Below are 21546 nucleotides of genomic sequence, written 5' to 3'. Positions count from 1 at the left end.
TATCCCAGGGTCTAAGATCACGTGACATCTGTCAACCAATCAGAATCAGGTATCAAAGCACACGTCCGTAAAAGGGAACGAATTTAAAAATCCCGGGTGAGGAATTTCCCCGCGGGGTGACTCATGACGTCATACCACGTGACCCGGAAATTTGAATTTCCCGCGTGGGCGGGGCCTAAAGTCACGTGACCTCTATCAACCAATCAGAATCGAGAAAATTTTTGCTGACTCGGCGAGCCATACGGGGACCACTACTACTGCCTAGATGTTGAAAGAGATCTAAACTAAACTCTAATAAAACCTCAGCTACACCTTTTCCTTTTCATAGTGTCTTTGAAAAACCAGAGAATCGACGTAGGCAATCATACTGAGGATGCCTCATCTTCGGGTCCCGATGGTTTGATTCCGGACCAGAAGTCAACGCGAGCAGACAACTGTGTTTCTTTGCTGTCTCGTCTGAGAAAGGAGCCATTTCTGGACAGGGTGTTGACATGTGATAAGAAGTGGGTCCTGTACGAAGTTCCACGATGCCATCATTATTGATTAGCATCCCATGAACCGGTTCCAAAACAGCCGAAACCAGCACTGTACCAGAAGAAGGTCCTCCTGTGTGTTTGGTGGACTTCTCGCGGTATCGTGCATCGAGAACTTCTACCAGCTGATCAGAGCATCAATGCAACTGTGTACTATCAGCAGTTGAGCCATGTTGAAGAAAAACTCAAAACTTTGGAGCCAGCACTTCTGAATCGCAAAGGGGTCCTCCTGTTACAGGACAACGCTAAGCCCCACGTGGCTAGGATGACCCGGGACACCATTCTACGGCTTGGATGGAAAACACTTGCATCCGCCATATTCCCCAGACATTGCAGCGTCCGATTATCACCAGTTTCATTCCTTGGACAATCACCTTAGAGGATGCCAGTTCAAATCCCTAATAGAGGTACAAAATGCATTTGATACCTTCTTCGCTTCACGGCCCATCAAGTTCTACCGCGATGGAATCCATGGCCTTCCAGAACGTTGGCAGAAGGTCGTCGATGCTTATGGGGACTATTTTTTATCTTGCAGGTACATCCTAGGTGACATATCGATGTTCGAAAGTGGTGGATTAAAAAGCGACAGAACTTTCTTGGTTACCTTTATAACTAACTCGTGTTGTTTCAAAGCCGAGAGAATTCCGCAATAATTTTCGAAGCATTACTTCCATTGTGACACCCATATACACACTATTATGAAGGAAAAAAATACTTTCTTAACGTGCTTTGTAATTAAGAACGTACCCTGCGAGGCTCTAACGCGCCTTCACTCGCTGGGGAATACTATGTGAATTAAATACTAAACTTTGGTACAGAAAGAAACCAACCTAGCTACTAACTTACATATACGCGCTAACAGGAAAGTTCTCAGAACAGGAATCGGAAGATGAAATCACTGAATCGAAGCATCAGAAAAAAAAAAACAATGAATGAATGAATGAATGAAAAGGCCAAAATAAAGACTTACCAAGAGGAATTTGTGAAATCTTTGATAAAAGTGGAGAAAGAAATTCTTTATCTGTATTTCACTTTTTGGTCAGCTGTCAAAAATGCAAAATGTACGGTAGTTGGCATATTACAGTCTCTCTCAAGTGCAAGGAAAAAAGGTAGCTTTGAAAGAAATTTGTTTAGATTCAAAACTAGAAAATTAGGCTCATCTACCTACGTATTAACATTTGAAACTGCAGCTGTAGCTATAGAGAAATGAATAATTGAGCTGAGTTGGTTGTCCGCGAACTCCTCCTAGAACGTTTGGCCGATCTCAACCAAACTTAGCACGCTGATACAGTATGTCGTGGTGAGTGACAACATAGATCGAAATCAAAAATCCGATGTACCATCGAGGAATAATCACCGAAAAACGCTTCCTCCTAGACCGTTTGGCCGATCTCAACCAAACTTAGCACGCTGATAGAGTATGTCGTGCTGAGTGACAACATAGATCGAAATCAAAAATCCGATGTACCATCGAGGAATAATCACCGAAAAACGCTTCCTCCTAGACCGTTTGGCCGATCTCAACCAAACTTAGCACGCTGATAGAGTATGTCGTGCTGAGTGACAACATAGGTCGAAATAAAAAATCCGATGTACCATCGAGGAATAATCACCGAAAAACGCTTCCTCCTAGACCGTTTGGCCGATCTCAACCAAACTTAGCACGCTGATACAGTATGTCGTACTGAGTGACAACATAGATCGAAATAAAAAATCCGATGTACCATCGAGGAATAATCACCGAAAAACGCTTCCTGATTACGTAGTTTAAGCTCGCTCAGCTCATTTCATTGCAATCAGGTATATCCATTGCATTCCTAGTCTAGGTATTCATTATTCTATGCTAGAGCTTAACATGTTAATTCATATGCCATTAAAATTTGTTATTTAAGTGCAAATAGCTGCATTACTGGTAGTGTAATTATTTCAATTAAGCTACATAATCCATGTAATATTTAAGCACAAATGTCTTTATAGCATTATTAAAGAAACTATTGTGTTGTTTTCCCTACACTATTTAAATTTCATTGCATACTCAAAGAATATAACGTAAATACGTTTGTTATTTGAGTACCACTTTTATATTCCAGTTGTAAAATCACTAATTTGTATATTTTTCAAGTGATATATTATTATTGGATCAACCCACAAATATATTCACCTCAACAAAAATATTAAGAATATATCTTTTAAAATTTTATTAGTCATTTTACGTGAAACCGCCATGTTAAGCACACAAGTATACTAACGTAGTGTACATTCTCGCACACTACGTACTATGCACTCGCAGACTTGTGAACTTGGACCTTTTGACGCACTAGGTAACATCAATTCCGGAAAGAAGCGTACTTTGAATATGCACTTGTATCTTTTGGACACGCCCTGAATTTCGGCCTTGCTGACTTACCACTCTTTCTGTTACTCTTTTCACTTGTACATACTCTTTTAATTCGTGGACCACAAGGAGACGATATGAATAAAGTTTTGCTTATTATTTATTTATTTATCTTTTCGCACTATGATGACAAATTCATCTGAAGAAATCTGATTCAAGCATATTTGTCAATAGAGTGATCTTGGTTTTGAGTTTTTTCGACAAGACCGATATGTTGGACTTACTTAGTATACGATGTTACACAACTTAAGTTCTCTAGGAATTGCCGCTGACATAAATTTATCAACTTAGTTTTCCACTAAGTGCAAACCATAACATACTCGTTCAAGAGTGTTCAGAGATATTTTTCAACTGTCCTGTATGCATACACACATAAACGAATACTCGCAAACGACAACCATACTATGTAAATCACCCTCAGCCAAATGATAGGAAAAAATGAGACCAGCAGAAGCAAGTCAGGCAGGTGACAGAGTGGCAAGCTGACCACTACTCCGTGTTGCATAATTAGCAGTCACACTAGACACATTTTATTTCTCACATAACAAACGTAATCCTATTTAGTTCTCGTCGCAGTATCTACTACATTAGTACAAAAATTATTAACGAAGTGTTAGTTGTATTAGCGAGTGGAAAACGTCTTTTTAAAGACATCAGAAGCTTAAAATAATAATAATAATAATAAATAAAGCTACTGGAGACATGAGTTGAACGTGCACCCAATATTCAACACAATACCGATAAAAATATTGCAACTCTACATAAAAAAGAAAGAAAAAACAAGAAAAGGAAAAAAAATGACGAACAAGATAGCACTTGGTTCCAGATGCATTGAGCTCAACATAATATTTCTTAAAATTAGGTCGCCTTTTATTCAGCTTCCCAACTATCTCAGTGAAGCACAATTGACCGAAAAATTGTGCATAATGTAGTTGTTCCATGTAAGAGTGTTTCGACAGAGAAATATAATTTATTTTATTTATTTATTTATTTTTGTATTTTTAAATTATTGAAAAAAATAATGGAAAGGTATTGTATTTGAGTGAAATACATCCATATAATTTATTAAAGTTGATATGTACGAGGATTACAACAAAACTCATGGCAACTATTTTCTGTTACAAATATAGGAACGAAGCTAGAAATTCTAAAGTATGCAAATGGAAGGTTAGTACATATGTAAAACGTTACATGTAGAGAGTTGGATGAACATACATATTCCTATCAGGAGATAGCATGAGAAAAATGAGTAGAACGAATCATTAGTTTCATACGTGTTTTAACGCGAATTACAACAATACAAACCATTACAAGTTCAATTACAATATTGCGTGAAGCCCAGAAACACATACCAATGACATCTAAAGGTCTTCGAAGTCTAAACCACACACTGCCAACAATATACCCGTGACCTCACTATGACTAAATGTTCTGACTTCACGGTTCACTGTGTGGTAATTTCTTCACGTGTTTCAAGCATGTTTCACGCAATGGTTCCGTCAGTTTTAGCACGAGGTCAAAATCGCAAGGCGATAAATCTGGCGAATATGGTAGATACGAGTATTCCCCATCCTCACCACGCGAGAAGATTCTGCACCAAACGGTTACTGATCTTGTCATCTATGGATTCCTTGGAAGACAACTTCAAAAGATTCTAGCTGCCTTCAAGGCTTTACACATAACTGTAACTGTACTTCTAATGTTAAGTACTGTTGTAGTTCGAGGTAAAACCCAAATAAAACGAACGATTAGTTCTACATATTTTTCTCGTGTTATTTCTTGATGGGGTTAAGTACGACCATCCAACTCCCTACATGTAACGTTTACATAGTAATAACTTTCCATTTGTACACTTCAGAATTTCTTGCTTCATTTCTATTTTCGTAAAACAAAATAGATGGCATGACTTTTGCGGTAAGCATCGTATAATAATAATATCAACCCGATTACTTCCATACTAACTAAACGATGACTTCCCAGAAACGGGTAGAATTTTTTCAGCTACCCAATACTTGTTTCGCGGAAAAAAGAAATTTAAAGGAAACGCCATAACCCCAACGATGGAAATTTAATTCAGTTTTGCACATGTTTCCTTTCTGGTAATTAACTTCATCGCACCCTTTAAGACAAACTGTAATACAGCTTGTTCAATGGAAAACACTGATAGGTGAGCTAGCGAAAATTTAAGATGTAATTTTCCTGTGTTATTAGGAGGATCGCTTAAGGTATCTTATTCAAAAAATACTGACTCATACCCTTTTAAAAATTTCACTTTTGTCCATAATAGGAAATAAGTAAAATTAACTAACCAAGATTTTTATTATACAGCTAAAATAGGTTTGTGAAGTGAATTGATATATTTTACAGATAGATTAGTAGTATTTTTTCAATAAGACTGTAATGAATTCACAGTTGTAGGAGTAATGTCTTCACACTCAGTGCTACTAGGTATTTTACTAACGTAGTGGCAGGAATGCTCTACCACTATTAACATATCTTCTCAAAGTACTATGAAATCAAAGGTACTACTCTAAAACACTAATTCAAACTCCAGATATCTAAACTGTTGCAATTAAGAAAGCAGGTTAGCTTTGAGTGTAGGTTAACCTCGTCGTAGATAACCTGTTGAGTGTGGGCTTGCGTTCGAAATTATACTTCGATATCTCAGATTTTTTTTTTTTTTTTAACTATGCTAACTTAATTAAATACACAAAAACGAACTTTACAACCCAGTAAAAATTGCAATCGATAATCATATGTAGATGAATAAATTTAAATACATCAACGCAGAGCTGAAGAAAATACGAAAGTAACGGGGAAGAAACGTTACTTATTCGTATGACATTTTAACATAGCGAATAATGTGGAAGAAATTAAAAGAAAATACTTTTAAGCTGTACAACGCCCTACTAGAAAGTAGCTACAGGTCATCTAATATTATACGTATCATGAGATAGAGATGTTTAAAAATGGGCGGGACACGACGCTTGCATGTAATAAAGTGTATAGAGTCGAGAAGTCTGGGAAAAGAATATCCCTGGAAAATTCAAGAAGTTGGGAGGTAACATAAAGAAGGATCTTCGGGAGAAGAATATCAATAATTAAGAGTCGATCGGCTTGATATAGGATAGGTTTTCTCATTTCTTTTGTTCTTCTGTAGCGAATAGCCTGTGGATTCCTTAATCCACGACTTTTATTATTGTTGTTATCATCGATTAGATTTTAGTCATGATAAAAATACCCTAAGCCATTTAAAAATCTACTCTGTCAGGTGTCAAAAATTTATTAAAACTAAAATATAATAAATCAACAACATGAGATCAATAAATTACAAGTCTAAAAATCAGTAAGTAACAAATAAGATTTTGGACGGACTAGAATATCTATAGTACTTGTTCAGCAAGTCGGTACTTTCATCCTTTAAACCAGACAATGTTCCAACCATATCAGTTACACTTCATTACTGCGTTAGGTGGTACAAGATGTGGCTTACATACACGTGAGTATGATTTATTGAAACCATATACATAATTGTGTCGAAATTCGATGCACATACGAAAATATTTCTCAATTATTTCAATGATCCAGATTCCACTAAGTGCTGTTGAATGGTGAATACGTGTGCTTTCATGTAGCAATTCCAATCACTGGTACTTCGATGTTACGGTACTTCCTGTCACTCAAACCACTACAATTGTGGATTATTCCTCCTCCTTTAAGGCATAACACCACCTTTCTTGAGATTCTGCATCAATATCTTATTATAATCATGGACCATTTTGTAAACTTTGCCTTTCAGTGGTTCGTAGTCAGTTTCTGCTTTTTTCGAAGCACTGAATTCCTCCATGGCAAAATTATTTTGTTCCAATTGAGCCCATTTTTTCTCCAGATTACTTAACTGAGCGTACGTCTCGTTCTCGCTCAACTGTCTCTGAAATGGTATAAAGAGAAATCATTCAAACTCCTTTATCTAAAGACACATTACACATAAAAATGTAGGACAATCGAATAATGTTTAATGCCATTGACAAACAATAATTCATCACGTTAATACTATAACTGAACTTGGAAATCGGATTTTTTTGGATAAATGTGTCATTAGTCACATTACTAACCTGGTATGCTAAAATCAGATATTGCTCAAAAATTCTTCAAGGGATCCTGTAAAAATTAAGAATATTGAAATGTCAAGTGAACACCGTGATAAAGGTGAAACTAGATTAGTTGAGACGATCACTAGAAGTAGGCCATTGTTGGTAAAGATTCTTAACCTTATCTTTCGGATCGTAATTTTAGTTATTTGGATAGTTCTCAGTCTAAACTTTGCCTTAGATATCTCTCCCTGTACTCTTTATGTCGGGAATCTCTTTTTTTGTGTAGGGGGGCGCGGTGGCTCAGTGGTAGAGCGTTCACCTCTGGTGCTTGGGGTCCCGGGTTCGATCCCAGCCTCCGCCAAGTGAACTTTGTGGTGGACGAACACCGTGCTCGTGGGTTTTCTCGGGGTTCTCCCGTTTCCTCCCACTTTCTTCATTCCACCATTTCACTCATCTCTCATCATCACCGTCTCCTTTAGCCTAGCCGGCATAACCGTGGGACGTAAAACTTAAAGATTTCTTTTTTTGTGTAACAACTGGACAAATGAGTTTTCTTCACATTTTCTGATGTTTTCCGTTTTGACGAAATTTTCCTATCATATCACCCCTCAATAGGAAGTAAGAATACGGAAAACTGCAGATTACCTTCTCTAGGATTCAATCTAGAGACATGGACGAGATCAAAGCCTTCAAAAAATTTCAAAAGCGTTTTACTCATCACTACTAAATTTCAGATGCCTAGGTTGTAATAATATTCAAGTGACGAACTGGTGAATATTGAAACTACGTTTTACATCGTAATATGCTCTTCAGTTCTTAAGGTACAAAAATGCTACTAAATTTATATAATTCATAATTCTAAAACCTTCAACTACTAAAATTTACAATTCATTAAGTGTTATTCAACGACAACTGGAAGGTACTCAATATGACTCAAACTTACTGAGATTCTTATATAGTAGGGTGGATAGAAAAAAGTTTTTTTCGAAATCGATAACGGCTCACACGGAAAAAGTTGCCCACCCATAACAGTAGTTCACTGAATTTTTTTCACATTTTTCAGACAATGTCTTCCGGAGCCGCAATCGGCCTAAAGTTTTGAAAAAGTCAACATAGGCAACACGCATTACACAATATGTAGACAGTCTGTTTTATCTTCCAATACGGTTCGGAAATAGCATATTTCACTACGTAATCGTTCTTCAACTTTATGTGCTATACTGACATCACCAATATGTGCAGTTCTTTGCTTATTTTAACCATAAAATGGCTTAAAATAACCCAGAGTTCAAACGAAGATATGACTGCACATCTTGCTTCACTCACTCACCTACCCAGTGGACAATAAACATATTGTTAAGGTCTAAAGTTTAGATGAGGAAATATTGTTTCGACTCAAAAGTGGGAATATTTTTCCTGTACAGCAGTCTTGCTCGAATGAAGCAGTCTCTTTCTTAAAATCCATATTTCTTCTCGGGGCCACAGTAACTCTTTGTTCCATCCTTTCCACCGCCTGGATATGACATGGAAATTCCGTTATCGATGTAGCTGAGGCTACTGCACTTTTGATGGTTTCTTCTACTTCTTACGATGTAAGTGCTTTAGTCAAAGGCTGGTCAGTGACTTTCACGGAGGACTAGCTTATCATATTATAATCAGTTTCAAAGTTAATGTCAGGCACGACAAACTCTCAAATGGATTTCTTGGGTGGCATAGAGCAGGCCCTTTTTACTCGTCTCCATCCAAGAGTCCGAATAACTTGAGAAGAGTCGGTGATCATCGCCAGCAACATATTTTCTTCAGGTTATCCAGTAAAATTGCTGACGAAAGCTGACCGATCTTCCACACGTGTCGCACCCCGTCACTGCAAGAAGGATGACGTCGAATCACAAACTACATCGTTGTGTAGACCTTCACAATGAATTTGACAAGCCAAACTAAAGAAGGACTAGACTACTCTTTGCTTATGTAGAAGCACAGGATGCGGCATGTCGCCGTCAGCTAACGGGAATGATTCACGCCAGATATATACGAAGGCCAAATATATGCAAAAATCTAATATGCCGGCATCATCATAGAAAACAATCGTTCCTCATTTTTATGATACTGAACAAAGCAGTAATTTTCTTTCTATGCGGTATCGTCATCACTAATTTAGCACTAATTTTTGGCATAGTTTAAAAAATTAGTGCTGTTAAACAAAAAGGATCTGGGTGTGGCTAGCGTGAACCTATCCCCACCCACTCAACCAATTGAGATTAAACCTGTATACAAAGTTAGTGTTAAATTAGTGCCGACAATAACGCATAAAAAGAAAATTAGTGCCATGATCAGAAGGCCAAATACTCGGAATATACTCGGAAATATTTAATGGCGGCATCATCAAAGAAAACAATCGATCCTCATTTTCACTATATTAGATTTTCGAATATATTTGGCTTTCTGATAATGACACTAATTTTATTTTCTTGCGTTATTGTTAGTACCTCGAATATATTGTTTTATGTGTTATCGTTAGCACTTCGATTGTTTTCTTTGATGATACTGCCATATTAGATTTTCGACTAAAATTTTCCTTCTGATAATGGCCATATTAGATTATATATGCGTTACCGTTAGCAACTCGATTGTTTTCTTTGATGATGCCGTCATATTAGATTTTCGCATATATTTGGCCTTCTGATAATAGCAGTAGTTTTATTTTTATGCCTTATCGTTAGCACCTCGTTCTGGGTGGGCGGAGCACGACGTGCAGTCACCTCCTTGTTTGAGCTCTGGGTTATTTTAAGCCATTTTATGGTTAAAATAAGCAAAGAACTGCACATATTGGTGATATCACTACAGCACATAAAATTGGAAAACGATTACATAGAGAAATATGCTACTTCCGAACCGTATTGGAATTAAAAACAGACTGTCTACATATTGTGTAATGCATGTCGCCTATGTTGACTTTTCCAAAGTTTTAGGCCGATTGCGGCATCGGAAGACATTGTCCGAAAAATGTGAAAAAAATTCAGTGAACTACTGTTATGGGTGGGTAACTTTTCCCGTGTGAGCCGTTATCGATTTCGAAACAAAGTTTTTTCGATCCACCCTATTATATAGGCCTACTACACTGCAGAGAACTAAAATTCGCAATAAGCGTAAGATTTAAGTCAACTTTGTTTTTCCTCTACATAGTAAGGAACGTATTAGCAGTTATTTATTCACTCACACTGAACACATTTTAGCACACTTTTCTCTAAACATGTAAGGCAAACCTCCTGCAAGAAGATACTATCTCAGGCACGTGAATATATAATTTCAAGGTGAATACGTAACTTTCTGACAATCTATACAATATACTTTGTGAATAATTTGTAATTAAGATGATAAACGACAATACTAATATACTGTAAGTTATCCTCTTTTGGTACAATAATTGCTTGCAAGTATTACTGTTAAAACGATACTTATGCGAAAAGACATAATTTTTCGAATTTCACAATTATAACGCACACAGAATAATTGAAACTGCACTATGGACAATATTTCAGAAAACAACAAAAATGGTTGCTCTTCCGTTTTTTTAACGTAAATGCAAAAGTTTAGGCTCGATTTTTCTCAGTAACGTTACACAATTTAAGAAAATTGGGTACAATAAACTTACTCACTATGTCAAGAAAATGAGTGACTACTTCAAACTGCAAACAAACTAATAAATAAATAAATTTACTGTAGTTTGAGGTGTTGCTGCAAAATTATGGGGTATTATTAAATTAACACACTAGTACAGATGTTCAATTCATTCAAATATATTTTACTGCAACCTTAAATTTTGTATTAGGCAAAATACAAAATAAACGTATCATCCGTTACAATTCACAACAATTCGAATTGACTGATAAAGAGGAAAAATCTGTAGATTATAAAGAAAATTATATATTTTTATATATATTTATGTCGCAGCGTATTTTGTCACATGAAAACAGTATATTACATACTTACTGATGGACCTAAGGTGATTATAATTCTTAAATTACACTTAGGAATGCATCTAAATATTTATTGATGCTGAAATTTTTAGTGGGAACTCCCACCTTCATCAGCACTGCTCTCTTTTCCTTAAAAAAAAAAAAAAAAAAAAAAAAAAAACTGATGAACACTGCTCTTTCACTCATGGCTTCCATTATATAATGAAACATCGTTTTAGGTATGGTTAAGGTATGAAAACAAATTATAGTGCATGATGCTTTATGCAAACACATAATTATACCATGATGGATATAATAGCTTTAAATACACTAATGTTCCTGTCCCAATCATTTATTGGGCCTTTTTTTAACCAGCATAGTTATACTTGTCGATAAAAGGCTGAAAAAACTAAACAAGAGGAAAATACTTAGTAAATAGTTTTGAAACTTAAAAGGAACTTACCTTTATATTTTCATACTGAACTTCAACAACTTGCAAAGCATTCAATGTCATTGCTTTTTGCTGTTCCAATTTCTCTCGCTCCTCCGTCAACTGAACACGTTTCTCTTCAGCTTGATTTCGCATCGAATCCAAATCAGAAAATACATGCATTTCGTTTTTCATATCCTCTATTTTCTGTTTAAGTCCTTGCATTTCTACACGAATTTTCTCTTCCAAAGCTTCCACCTGTTGCCAGAAAATTCATATAAATTACATTTCCAATTCAAAATATTATTCATTTCATAAAATAACTTCCTGTATCCCACAAGGTACGATTTTTTGCATTCTGATGTGTTTAAACTTACTTTTCAAGTGCATAAACATTTCGAACATTCTGTTGCAGATTGTTCAGATAAACATCTAAACACTACACTTATAATGTATCCTAAAAGGAATTCTGGATTTCAGTCTTTCCCAAATAAAATATGAACAGACACATATAAAGGCAACCTAGAGGCTTCATATTAATCTATGGACAATGTTAAATAGTTTCCTTGAGCTGCTTAATAATAACTAATTTATATATTACAATTTCATCTGCATGATGTATCAAATAATTATGATTATTTCCAGAAGTTTGTTTGTTTTTCAAAAATTTTGACGCGTTAACAACTCTTTCAGAATTTTCCCGAGATATTTCATATATTCGTAAATCTCTATTAGCATTTTTGGACGTAGTATTCTTTCCATCTGCTACAGCTGCAACATTACAAACTCATATAGTTCTTAGATTTTTACCTTATTTTTATTTATTTATTTATTTCGTCCATACTCTACACTATACACAGTGTTTTATAACTCGAGACTGCAAAATATCTGAGAAAATAAGCATTGGATGAAAAAATCTAAATTAAATGTTATTTTTGACGGAAAAATTCATCTATGATAGAACTAACCGTCTGGGGGCGAGGTGGGGCGTAACTTTAAAAATCTTAAATGGGAACCCCCACTTTTTTTATTCGGAGTCTATGGTGGTGGTGGGGGGGGAGGATTAGTAAATTTTTAGTCTGAACTTTCGATTCGTGATAGATGGCGCTGCAATCAGTGGAAACTAGTTTCACTCAGGTTTCTTCAATAAGGAGCTTCCATATTTCATTCCAGAATAAATCTGCGATAAGCAGTACCAATCTTTAGTTTTTAAACGTTTTCCGAACTCGTGGAAAGTGAGGTGAAAGATTATCCCGTATTCGGAGTGAATTCAGGTAATTTAAATGTGGCAGTGCAGTAATTAGGTGCAGTCTGCGATGACAATCGTAGTTCACTACCAAGCATTTTACCAGCTGAATAACTCCGTAGTCATGAAACTACGAAAACTAGTATGCAGTTCAAAACAAATGAAGTAACTAAACGAATGTAGTAAAAAAATATCCAATTGAATGTTGTCAATACTACATAAATGTGACGTAAAATACACTACAAAAGTAATACAAAATAAACAATTAAGCTACTGATACACAAACTTCTTGATTAACATTTAGATTAATATTTTTCTCAATTAAAGAAGTGACTGTCAAATGTTTAAAAAAAAATCGGATAACTTCTAAGATACCGTAAAGCGTGGACCACGGAGAGATGCAGTTGATAAAATGCGTAGCAGTTATTGCACACTGCAGCTAATTACAATGCCACATTTGAATTACCTGTATTCATGTCGAATGCAGGGCAATTTTCCACGACACGTATCACGAGTCGAGAAAACGTTTAAGACAAGAGATTGGTACTGCTTATTGCAATTTTTTTCTTTTTCTTTTTTTTTTTTTTTTTTTTGAATGATACGTATGGTGTTAATATTACTTACTCTTTAGTTTTTATTTAATATTCTGCAAACACTTTTTTACTCCTAACTTCCTTAGCATGAAAATATTACATGATTACAATGTGCGAGCTTACACTTATTATTTTCTAATAACAACAGTTCATTCAAATTTTTTGCCAAAGGATTTAAAAACAAAACTGAACGTTCAAGTATCAGACGCTCAATAGTTAATTCTAAGTATTTATTTTAACAATAAAACAATAAGCTACAGTGAAAAATTATGTGCAAATATTGTATTCTGATCGGGTTTACACATCTGTATAAAATTTCAGTGTTCTGGTTAGTAAAGAAGTGCATGAAATTGAAATTGCAAGATTTAACTCTAACAAACATAAAAGTAATCTAATGACAACACTGAAAAAAAAAAAAAGTATATTGTACGCTGGACTCCTCACAGCTTTTCTTCTTTTTTTTTAATTTTGCTTTCCTCCCTACCTCTTCCCCTTATCTATCTGATGAAGCATATTCGCGAAAGAGCATATAGACGACTTAATTTCAGTGCATGTAGTTGTATTTTCACTATTTTCTGGAAAGTAATGAATTAAGGAGTTTGGATTACCAAAACTCTTTTATACGTTATTGTCCGTGTGCCTGTACATTCATCTGAGAAAAAAAAAGAAAAAACTCGGAAATCTATTGATGGATCAGGATGTAGAGGGTCCAAAGTTAAGAATCGAATTACTTGGTGAAGATCGTATTCAAAAACCAGAAGAGGTGCTTTACCGAGCGAAGTAGCTCAAGTGGTAGAGCATTGGCTTCGCATTCGGGAGGTCGTGGGTTCGAATCCCGCTGCCGACCATCCCGACTGAGGTTTTCCAGGGTTTCCCTCAGTCCTACCAGGCAAATGCCGGGGTGGTACCTACTAAACAGGCCCTGGCCGATACCTTCCCAAATCCTTTCCATTGTTGTTGTTGTTGTTGTTGGATATCCAGTGTAAAATGGCCTCGGAGCTGTATCTGGTGATTGTTAAATAAATAAATAAATAAATAAATAAAATCAACCATTTCCGGTTTCAACGTTGATCACTATAGAGCAAAAACGGTTATGGATAGTGACGAGCGGTTTCCTGCAATCGATTAAACGTCTCAAGAATAAATTTTATCTCCATTTTAACTCTCTACTAAAACCAAACGTCAAGAAATTCATTAGAATTTCCTGTTTCAATATTGATTTACATAGAGCAAAAACGATAAGAGACAGAGAGAACGATTTTTAGAATCTATTCAGCGTTCTAAGAATAGATATTATCACTTTTATCCCTCTATTCAAACTGTAAGTGGCAGAAATATCTCTACTAAAACCGGAAGTGGTAAAAATCTTAACTGACTGAGAAAATATCACGTCATACAAACCAAACTCCTTCATATGGTGTGCACGTGACACTGCTATTTGTTGTTTATATATATACATCTAAGAACGTAGAAACGCGTAACTGATTCGGCAGCGTGAGACTCGGAGCCTGATGACTGATCCATGCCCAATTACACTACTGAGTAAGCAAATTAATTAGGATCTTAAGCTTCTCTTGTATTGTAACGCTCGTTTATTTCGGTAACCACAGGCCGTTGCGTAAATCCTTTTGCACCTCGTACAGGGGAAAATCTTCTTTACAACATATATATATAAAAAAAAAAACACGAAATCAATGAGTCTCAAGTTTGGCTTCCCCTTTACGAACCTAATTTTGCCTTTAGATGAAACCACTGGAAGAGCACAATAGAATTTCCAATAGTAACTCGAAACAGGATCTCTCAATTAGATTATAACTAATATAACACTATACTTAACTTTAAAGAGAAAGCAATAGATTTAATAATGCGCCAAACTCAATACCTTTTGCAAGTTTATGTTCAATTGCTGCCGTTCCTTTGTAAGGCTTTCAACAGTCCTTTTGGATTTCTCCAGCTCACTCTCTTTAAATGCTAAATTCTCTTTCATCACAGAGAAGTCTTCCAGACTGAAAATGTAAAACAAGAACGTTTTCCATGACTACTTTTACTCTTATATCTTAATATAAAATTTACACAGAAACTTCATTTATGCAAAGCAATGATTCTAGCAAATAACTGTGTAAAAGAAATCCGTATGGTCAATATTTTAAAATACACCTCAACAAAAAAGACGTTCTAGATACAAATTAATGGATTTATTTTGCAGTTTAAACCATTCACAGGGTAAATTATTTCTACCTAGATATTCTTAATTTATTAATTATACAGTTCTTAATTTATTAACGAGATATATATTGGACTTACAAGGCTTACAACATCCAATTTTAATCAATCATATAAGCAAGTGTAAGAATCCGGTTTCTAATGCTGCGTTCATCAGGGTAAGACATGAGTAGATTTAGGACTTTTACCTTAATCCTGTACTTAAAACTGGTGAAGCTTTATATATGAGATCTGTTTGGAGCTACTATGAAATATATAAATAAATTTTATTGTATTTATAAATACCTATTTTGTTAGTTTGTGTCTACGAATTCTTATATTGAAAAACAACCTTTATAAAAGGTTATTTCTCACACAATGTCTGGGAGCTTTACGCAAATCAGACCGCAATAACGTAACTATTGACGATACTTCTATAGGTATGTACTGTCCTGTTTCTCTCGTTCACTATCGACAACGCGATCCTCCGACTTTCACGTCACCAAGAAATTTAATTGGCGATTCTCCCGGCGGGAGCTCATATGGTTCGGATTCCACGTTAATTAACAGGTCCCATTTCATATGGCCTCGCTGCTGAAGGAGACGTTAAACTCAAAATCAACTCAACTCAATTGGTGATTCCTCCAATAATAAAGCATATCCATCCGTGACCCCTGATGTGGAGCAAATACATAGGAGATTTAGAAGTGCGTGCATATAATTACAGTAGAGAAGTGTTCTAGTGTTACAATTTATTTTCTAGCGAATTAACACAATCAAATGACACATTTTAAAAGGCAATCCACGCATTGCAACTAAAATAATAAATCAAATCTTATTACAAATAGAAGAACTTTATTTCTGGACTTATGCACAGCAAAAGATTGTATCTAGCGACATCAGTTTAAGAGGCAGCCTACACATTTGAGTTTGGTCTGCAACATTGATCCAGAAAGTTTTTTTGAAGTCTTCAGTTTAGGGAGATGTGCTCTGCGAAGATAAGTTAATAAAATAATTCGTCTCAAAGGACACAAATGACACGGAATTGAGGTGTAAACTATGATGGTGATAGTGGTTAAGGATGGGCGCAAAGTAACTTCCTGTTTTGAATTGTGAATTTCTATTGATGTTAAGTGTAGATAGTAATTAAAGTTATCTTGTTTTATAGACTAAAGTATGCCATTTCCCCCCCCCCCCTATTTTTTCCTGATCCTGTGGAGCTTTTGTTGTTCCTTTGAAGCCACAGAGATGCAAGGACAATTAAACATTGAGAAGAGAGACAGAATTGCAGCAAGATTTGAGGTGTGGCAGTCTGTAATTTAGGTCCAACGGTGTGGAGGGGTCAACATGAGAGACAAGCTGTTCTGGTTGTAAAAACAATTAAAAATTGCTACAGAAAATTAATGACTACCGGAAGTGTTGAGGACATTAAGAAATCAAGTAGGCCCTCGACTTCGGTATCAGAGGAAAAGGTGGCCACAGTGAATAGATGCTCGAGCGAAGCTATTCAAAATCAACACGGCAGACTGGAAAAGAAAGTGGCATTGCAGACCATGGAACCCTCATTATGTCCAAAGGTTGTATCCAGATGATTGCTGAATTTTATGAAATGACGCTCGCATGGCATCAAGATCATTCACACCTGTTTGAAAAAATTCTGTGGAGTAATGAAGCTGTGTTTCATGTAGGAAATTCGTTAATCGTCATAATAGCCATTACTAGGCAGAAGGTGACCCCAAAGAGACGATCCAAAAAATGCAGGGCAAGCCGAAAGTGACAATGGTGTGGATTACCTTCTTCCCGCATTATAGGACCCTCTCTGTTGAAAGACACTGCGAATGCTGAAAGATACTAGGAATGTTAGAAAATTTTGTATAGCCTACAATTTCTGAATGGGACGAGTCACATGAACTGTTATTTATACAAGATGGAGCTCCCCCTCATTACGCCTTGCCTGTAAGACAATGGCTTGATGAACGTTTCGCGAGACGCTGAACAGGTTGCCGGGGTCCCACAGAATGGTCAGCGCGAAGTCCAGATCTTACCCATGTAATTTCTTTTTATGTGGGTGGGCTATGGAAGAAGTGTATCGCAGCCTCTTGGTGAGCTTGAGAATAAGATCCGTGAGGTTATAAGTGGTATTCCTGCTGAGGTATTGAGGAAAGTCGTAGCACATGTATTTGTTCGTTTAAGACAGTGTCTAGGAAATACTGGAGCACCCATTGAGATGTAACTTTTGAAAGTATAATGGAATATAATAAACTAATACATGTGTGCAAAAAATTGAGTTTATACCTTCAATATTTTAGGGAGGAGGAAATACTAAAAATATGGAGTTATGTTCCGCTCACCCTGTATATTTCTTTGTGGTAGTAGAATATCCATATGCATATATGTTCTCTGAGGAGCTGATAACACGTCAAGAATCAACCACCATAAAAATTACATAATTTGTTCAAAGTGGACTTGTATGGTACGCGATATTGAAATTATATTATATCACGATAATATAGATAGAACTTTAGTTCAAGGAAGTGATTGGAATGTTGTATATCATTATAGTTTTAATATAAGTTCGTATTCCAAATTATCTTAAACAACAGCACGATGAAATTAGGCAGTCATTTCTTACGAGATCCTAATTGCAATTTCTATCTTATTCAGGAATTTCTTTTGATATAGTCACTAAACAGCATATTATTTCTTTGCAGTACAAAATAATCACTTCGATTTTTGATTAGCAGCAATATATTGACTTAGCAGTTAAAGTGGCCTATGGTTAAAGTGTTTTATTTACGTAGAAATATTTATTTACTCAATGATAATAAGTAATTTATTTCTTCGTGATAAGAAAAATATATATGATTTTAATATGAGTGTAAATGAATTAATGATTTATCGAATAGTTGAATTACATTTCAAGATAATTGATTCGTGGAAATATATGTAAAGCTATTTACTTAAGATTTGGCCGCTGCAAAGTATACCAGCACCTATGATTAACTTAGTATTTTATATTTGATATATTCTGATTTCTTGTACAATTAATTTTTGAATGGATTTTACGCACTTTAGATATACCAGCGAAGAAATGTAAGCATGCTGTACTTTTTCTGAATTATTCTGCAATGTTTCAAATGTCTTGGAAAAGAATTGCATATGTAGCTTAATCTTGTTAATTTCAAATTTTGATAATTGCTTAAGTATAATTTCCTGATATCTGTTAAAAAATACAAAAAGCCGAATTTATTTACGTTAATGAAATGTCACTGTAGAAATAATATTTTTCTTTGAAGAAGCTAGAAACAGTTTTAGTGATACGAGGGTCACTACGAAAGTTTTGAGATACGTATTGTTGTGGCACAGTATTTGAATTCCAACAATTGCGTTCGGTAGTGGTATCCAGAGCGAAGAAGCGAAGCAAGTATCAACTCGCCTCGCTTATCGGCGTGGCCATATCCCCTTCACTTGTTTGTTGATGTGAGCAGTATTCGGCTGTCTAGAATGGAGCTCGAAAGGGAACATTTTCGGGCAATGATCTTTTACGACTTCAAAAGTGGTTTGAACGAGACACAAAGCCTTGACCATTTGTAGGGAGCATTTGGGGACCTTGCTCCTTCCCGTGCTACAATTTTTCGGTGGTTTGGTAAATTCAGAAGAGGCCGGACATCGCTTAAAGATGAAAAGAGAGCTAGACGTTCGGCAACAGCTGTGTCAGATGAAAACATTGCCGCTCTGGAACAAATGATTCCAGAAAATCCCCGAACAACTTTCAAGGACATTGAATCTACAGTGAACATTGGATCGCCAGCAGTAACAAAAATTCTTCATGATCATCTTCGGCTCAGGAAGGTTTCATCTCGTTGGGTGCCTCACACTTTGACTGAACAGCAGAAGCGCATGCGTGTGGAATGGTGTGAAGAAATGCTTGCAAGATTTGATGGAGGCAATTCTCGATGCGTCTCTAACATTGTTGCTGGTAATGAGACTTGGATCTATCAATTTGACCCTGAAAATAAACGCCAGTCTTCAGTTTGAATCTTTCCAGACGAAAATCCACCCACGAAAGTGAAGCGACCGCGAAGTGTGGGGAAGAAGATGGTAGCAACTTTTTTCTCCAAATCTGGCCGTGTTGCAACTGTTCCACTTGAAGAACAAAGAACTGTTACTGCTCAGTGGTACACCACTGTTTGCCTAACAAAAGTGTTCCAGAAGCTTCGGGAACGGCGTCCAAGAACAGGATTGCGTGGGATCCTGCTTCATCATGACAACGCGTCCACACACACGGTCAACATCACAATTCAGTTTTTAGAATCTACGGAGGTCAAACTTATGACTCATCCGCCGTATAGCCCTGACCTGGCCCCTTGTGATCTTTTTCTGTTCCCCAGGATCAAAGATCGCATGCATGGGAAAAGATTTTGCAGCCCTGAAGAAGCTGTAGTGGCTTACGAGAATGAACTTTCAATACTTGAAGAAAAAGACTGGCAACACTGCTTCCAAAAATGGTTTTCGAGGATGCAAAAGTGTGTACAGTGTAATGGTGAATACTTTGAGAAAATGTAAGTGTTAAATTGATTTTAAGTATGTAAGTTATTTCACATCTCAAAACTTTCGTAGTAACCCTCGTATATTATGCATTTTTAATCTGATATTCTTTTCACTACAATAATAGAGAGTCCACACAGTTATGAGCGTACCTTAAGTGGAAATATATATATATATATATATATATATATATATATATATATATATATATATATATATATATATATATATATATAGAGAGAGAGAGAGAGAGAGAGAGAGAGAGAGAGAGAGAGAGAGATTAAAGTTCCGCGCTGATTTCGGATTTGGTTAACTTCAATATCATAATTACTGTTGTGATTGGACAACACAGTGTCTACCTTGCGGACATTTATTCAGGAAACGGATTGATAAGCACAGTAATTAACGCACTGTCATGGATAGCCGGAAACCCAGGTTCGAATTTCGGTCCAGTTGTGCATCTTTTCACTCTTTCTGTATCATAGAATTCATACTTACAGAGGAACTAGTGTAATATAATATCAGTTATTTCTGCCATTTATCCATATAATAGTACTGACACCAGATTACCATGTACTTAAAATTTGAAATAACTTTCTTTCACAGTCCGAAACAGAAATTAATTTGGTGAAAGCACTTTATTAACTGCCAATGCTTTTTAATATACTTTTCTTAATACCATACAAATGGTTACTTAAAGCAAGCAAAATTCGAAGGAATATACGTAAAAACTTTAGATACACAGTACTAAATCGCTTATTTAGGCCTGACTCTGCTACGCTGCCAAATGTACTCTGGAAGATGAAGTTTAGGTGCCGCAATGAGTATTTCTCTCTCTACTTACGCTCCACATACTACAGTCCTGCTGCATAGTTCTTCGGTTGTCAACAAAGGATAATTGTATAAACTTTGTATTTTTTATATAATTATTCCTTTTAGTGAATGTAAGAATACAAAATTATCAACTTTACCTTGGTAAATGACCAACATGCAATAAGTTATTGCTCATTTGTTGAAGAAGGGTAACAATAGATGATTCCAACTCCGCTGCGCGCTTTGTTTCCTGTTCAAAGATTTGTTCAAATGTGGCCAAAAATTCCTCCATGGTCTCTTCCCTCTTTCTCAATTCACGATATTTCTGATGTCTTTCACTTTGATTGTCCTCTAAATCCTGGAATTAATATACAGTTGTCGGAATTTAGACTAATCTTCTTTTACACTGAAATTAACACATTGCAAAGAAAACTCTAAACGCAAAATATATCATTAAATTCAGTATTAGCAGAGAAAAATTAACACTACTCAATTATCTAGCACCACTAACTTACCATCTATGAGACAAAAGCTTACGAAATATAAGAGGCGATCAACTGAAACCCGTTCAGTAGTCATAATTCATGGAATAAATTTTATTTCGAGCGGAAACTTGTACACTATCTAGAGGCATCTATGGTTAGCGTGCAGTAAAAATGTTGTTCAGAAGAAGTCACCATGAGCGTTGAGATACTTGTCCCACTGTGTCACTAACTTACAAATGCCGTCCATGTAA

The 21546-nt window shown here is 35.9% G+C and overlaps 1 protein-coding gene across 1 annotated transcript in view; it reads right to left on the bottom strand.

The window, feature by feature from the left end:
• Positions 1–6195: 6195 nt before the first annotated feature.
• Positions 6196–21546, bottom strand: part of LOC145688048 (intraflagellar transport protein 74 homolog) — a 46081-nt gene continuing 30730 nt past the window's right edge. The window contains exons 8-11 of the mRNA XM_081761757.1: positions 20969–21168; positions 15130–15253; positions 11442–11666; positions 6196–6859 (exon numbers count right to left, since the gene is read on the bottom strand). Of these exons, the coding sequence (XP_081617883.1) occupies positions 6644–6859; positions 11442–11666; positions 15130–15253; positions 20969–21168 (765 nt within the window). The 3' untranslated portion in view covers positions 6196–6643. The remainder of the gene's footprint in view (positions 6860–11441; positions 11667–15129; positions 15254–20968; positions 21169–21546) is intronic.

The sequence above is a fragment of the Thermobia domestica genome, chromosome 1, assembly GCF_964235325.1.
Source record: "Thermobia domestica chromosome 1, izTheDome1.hap1.1, whole genome shotgun sequence".
Lineage (NCBI taxonomy): Eukaryota > Metazoa > Arthropoda > Insecta > Zygentoma > Lepismatidae > Thermobia > Thermobia domestica.
The sequence above is the reverse complement of the archived record's forward strand: the minus strand, read 5'-3'. Positions and strand labels throughout refer to the sequence as shown.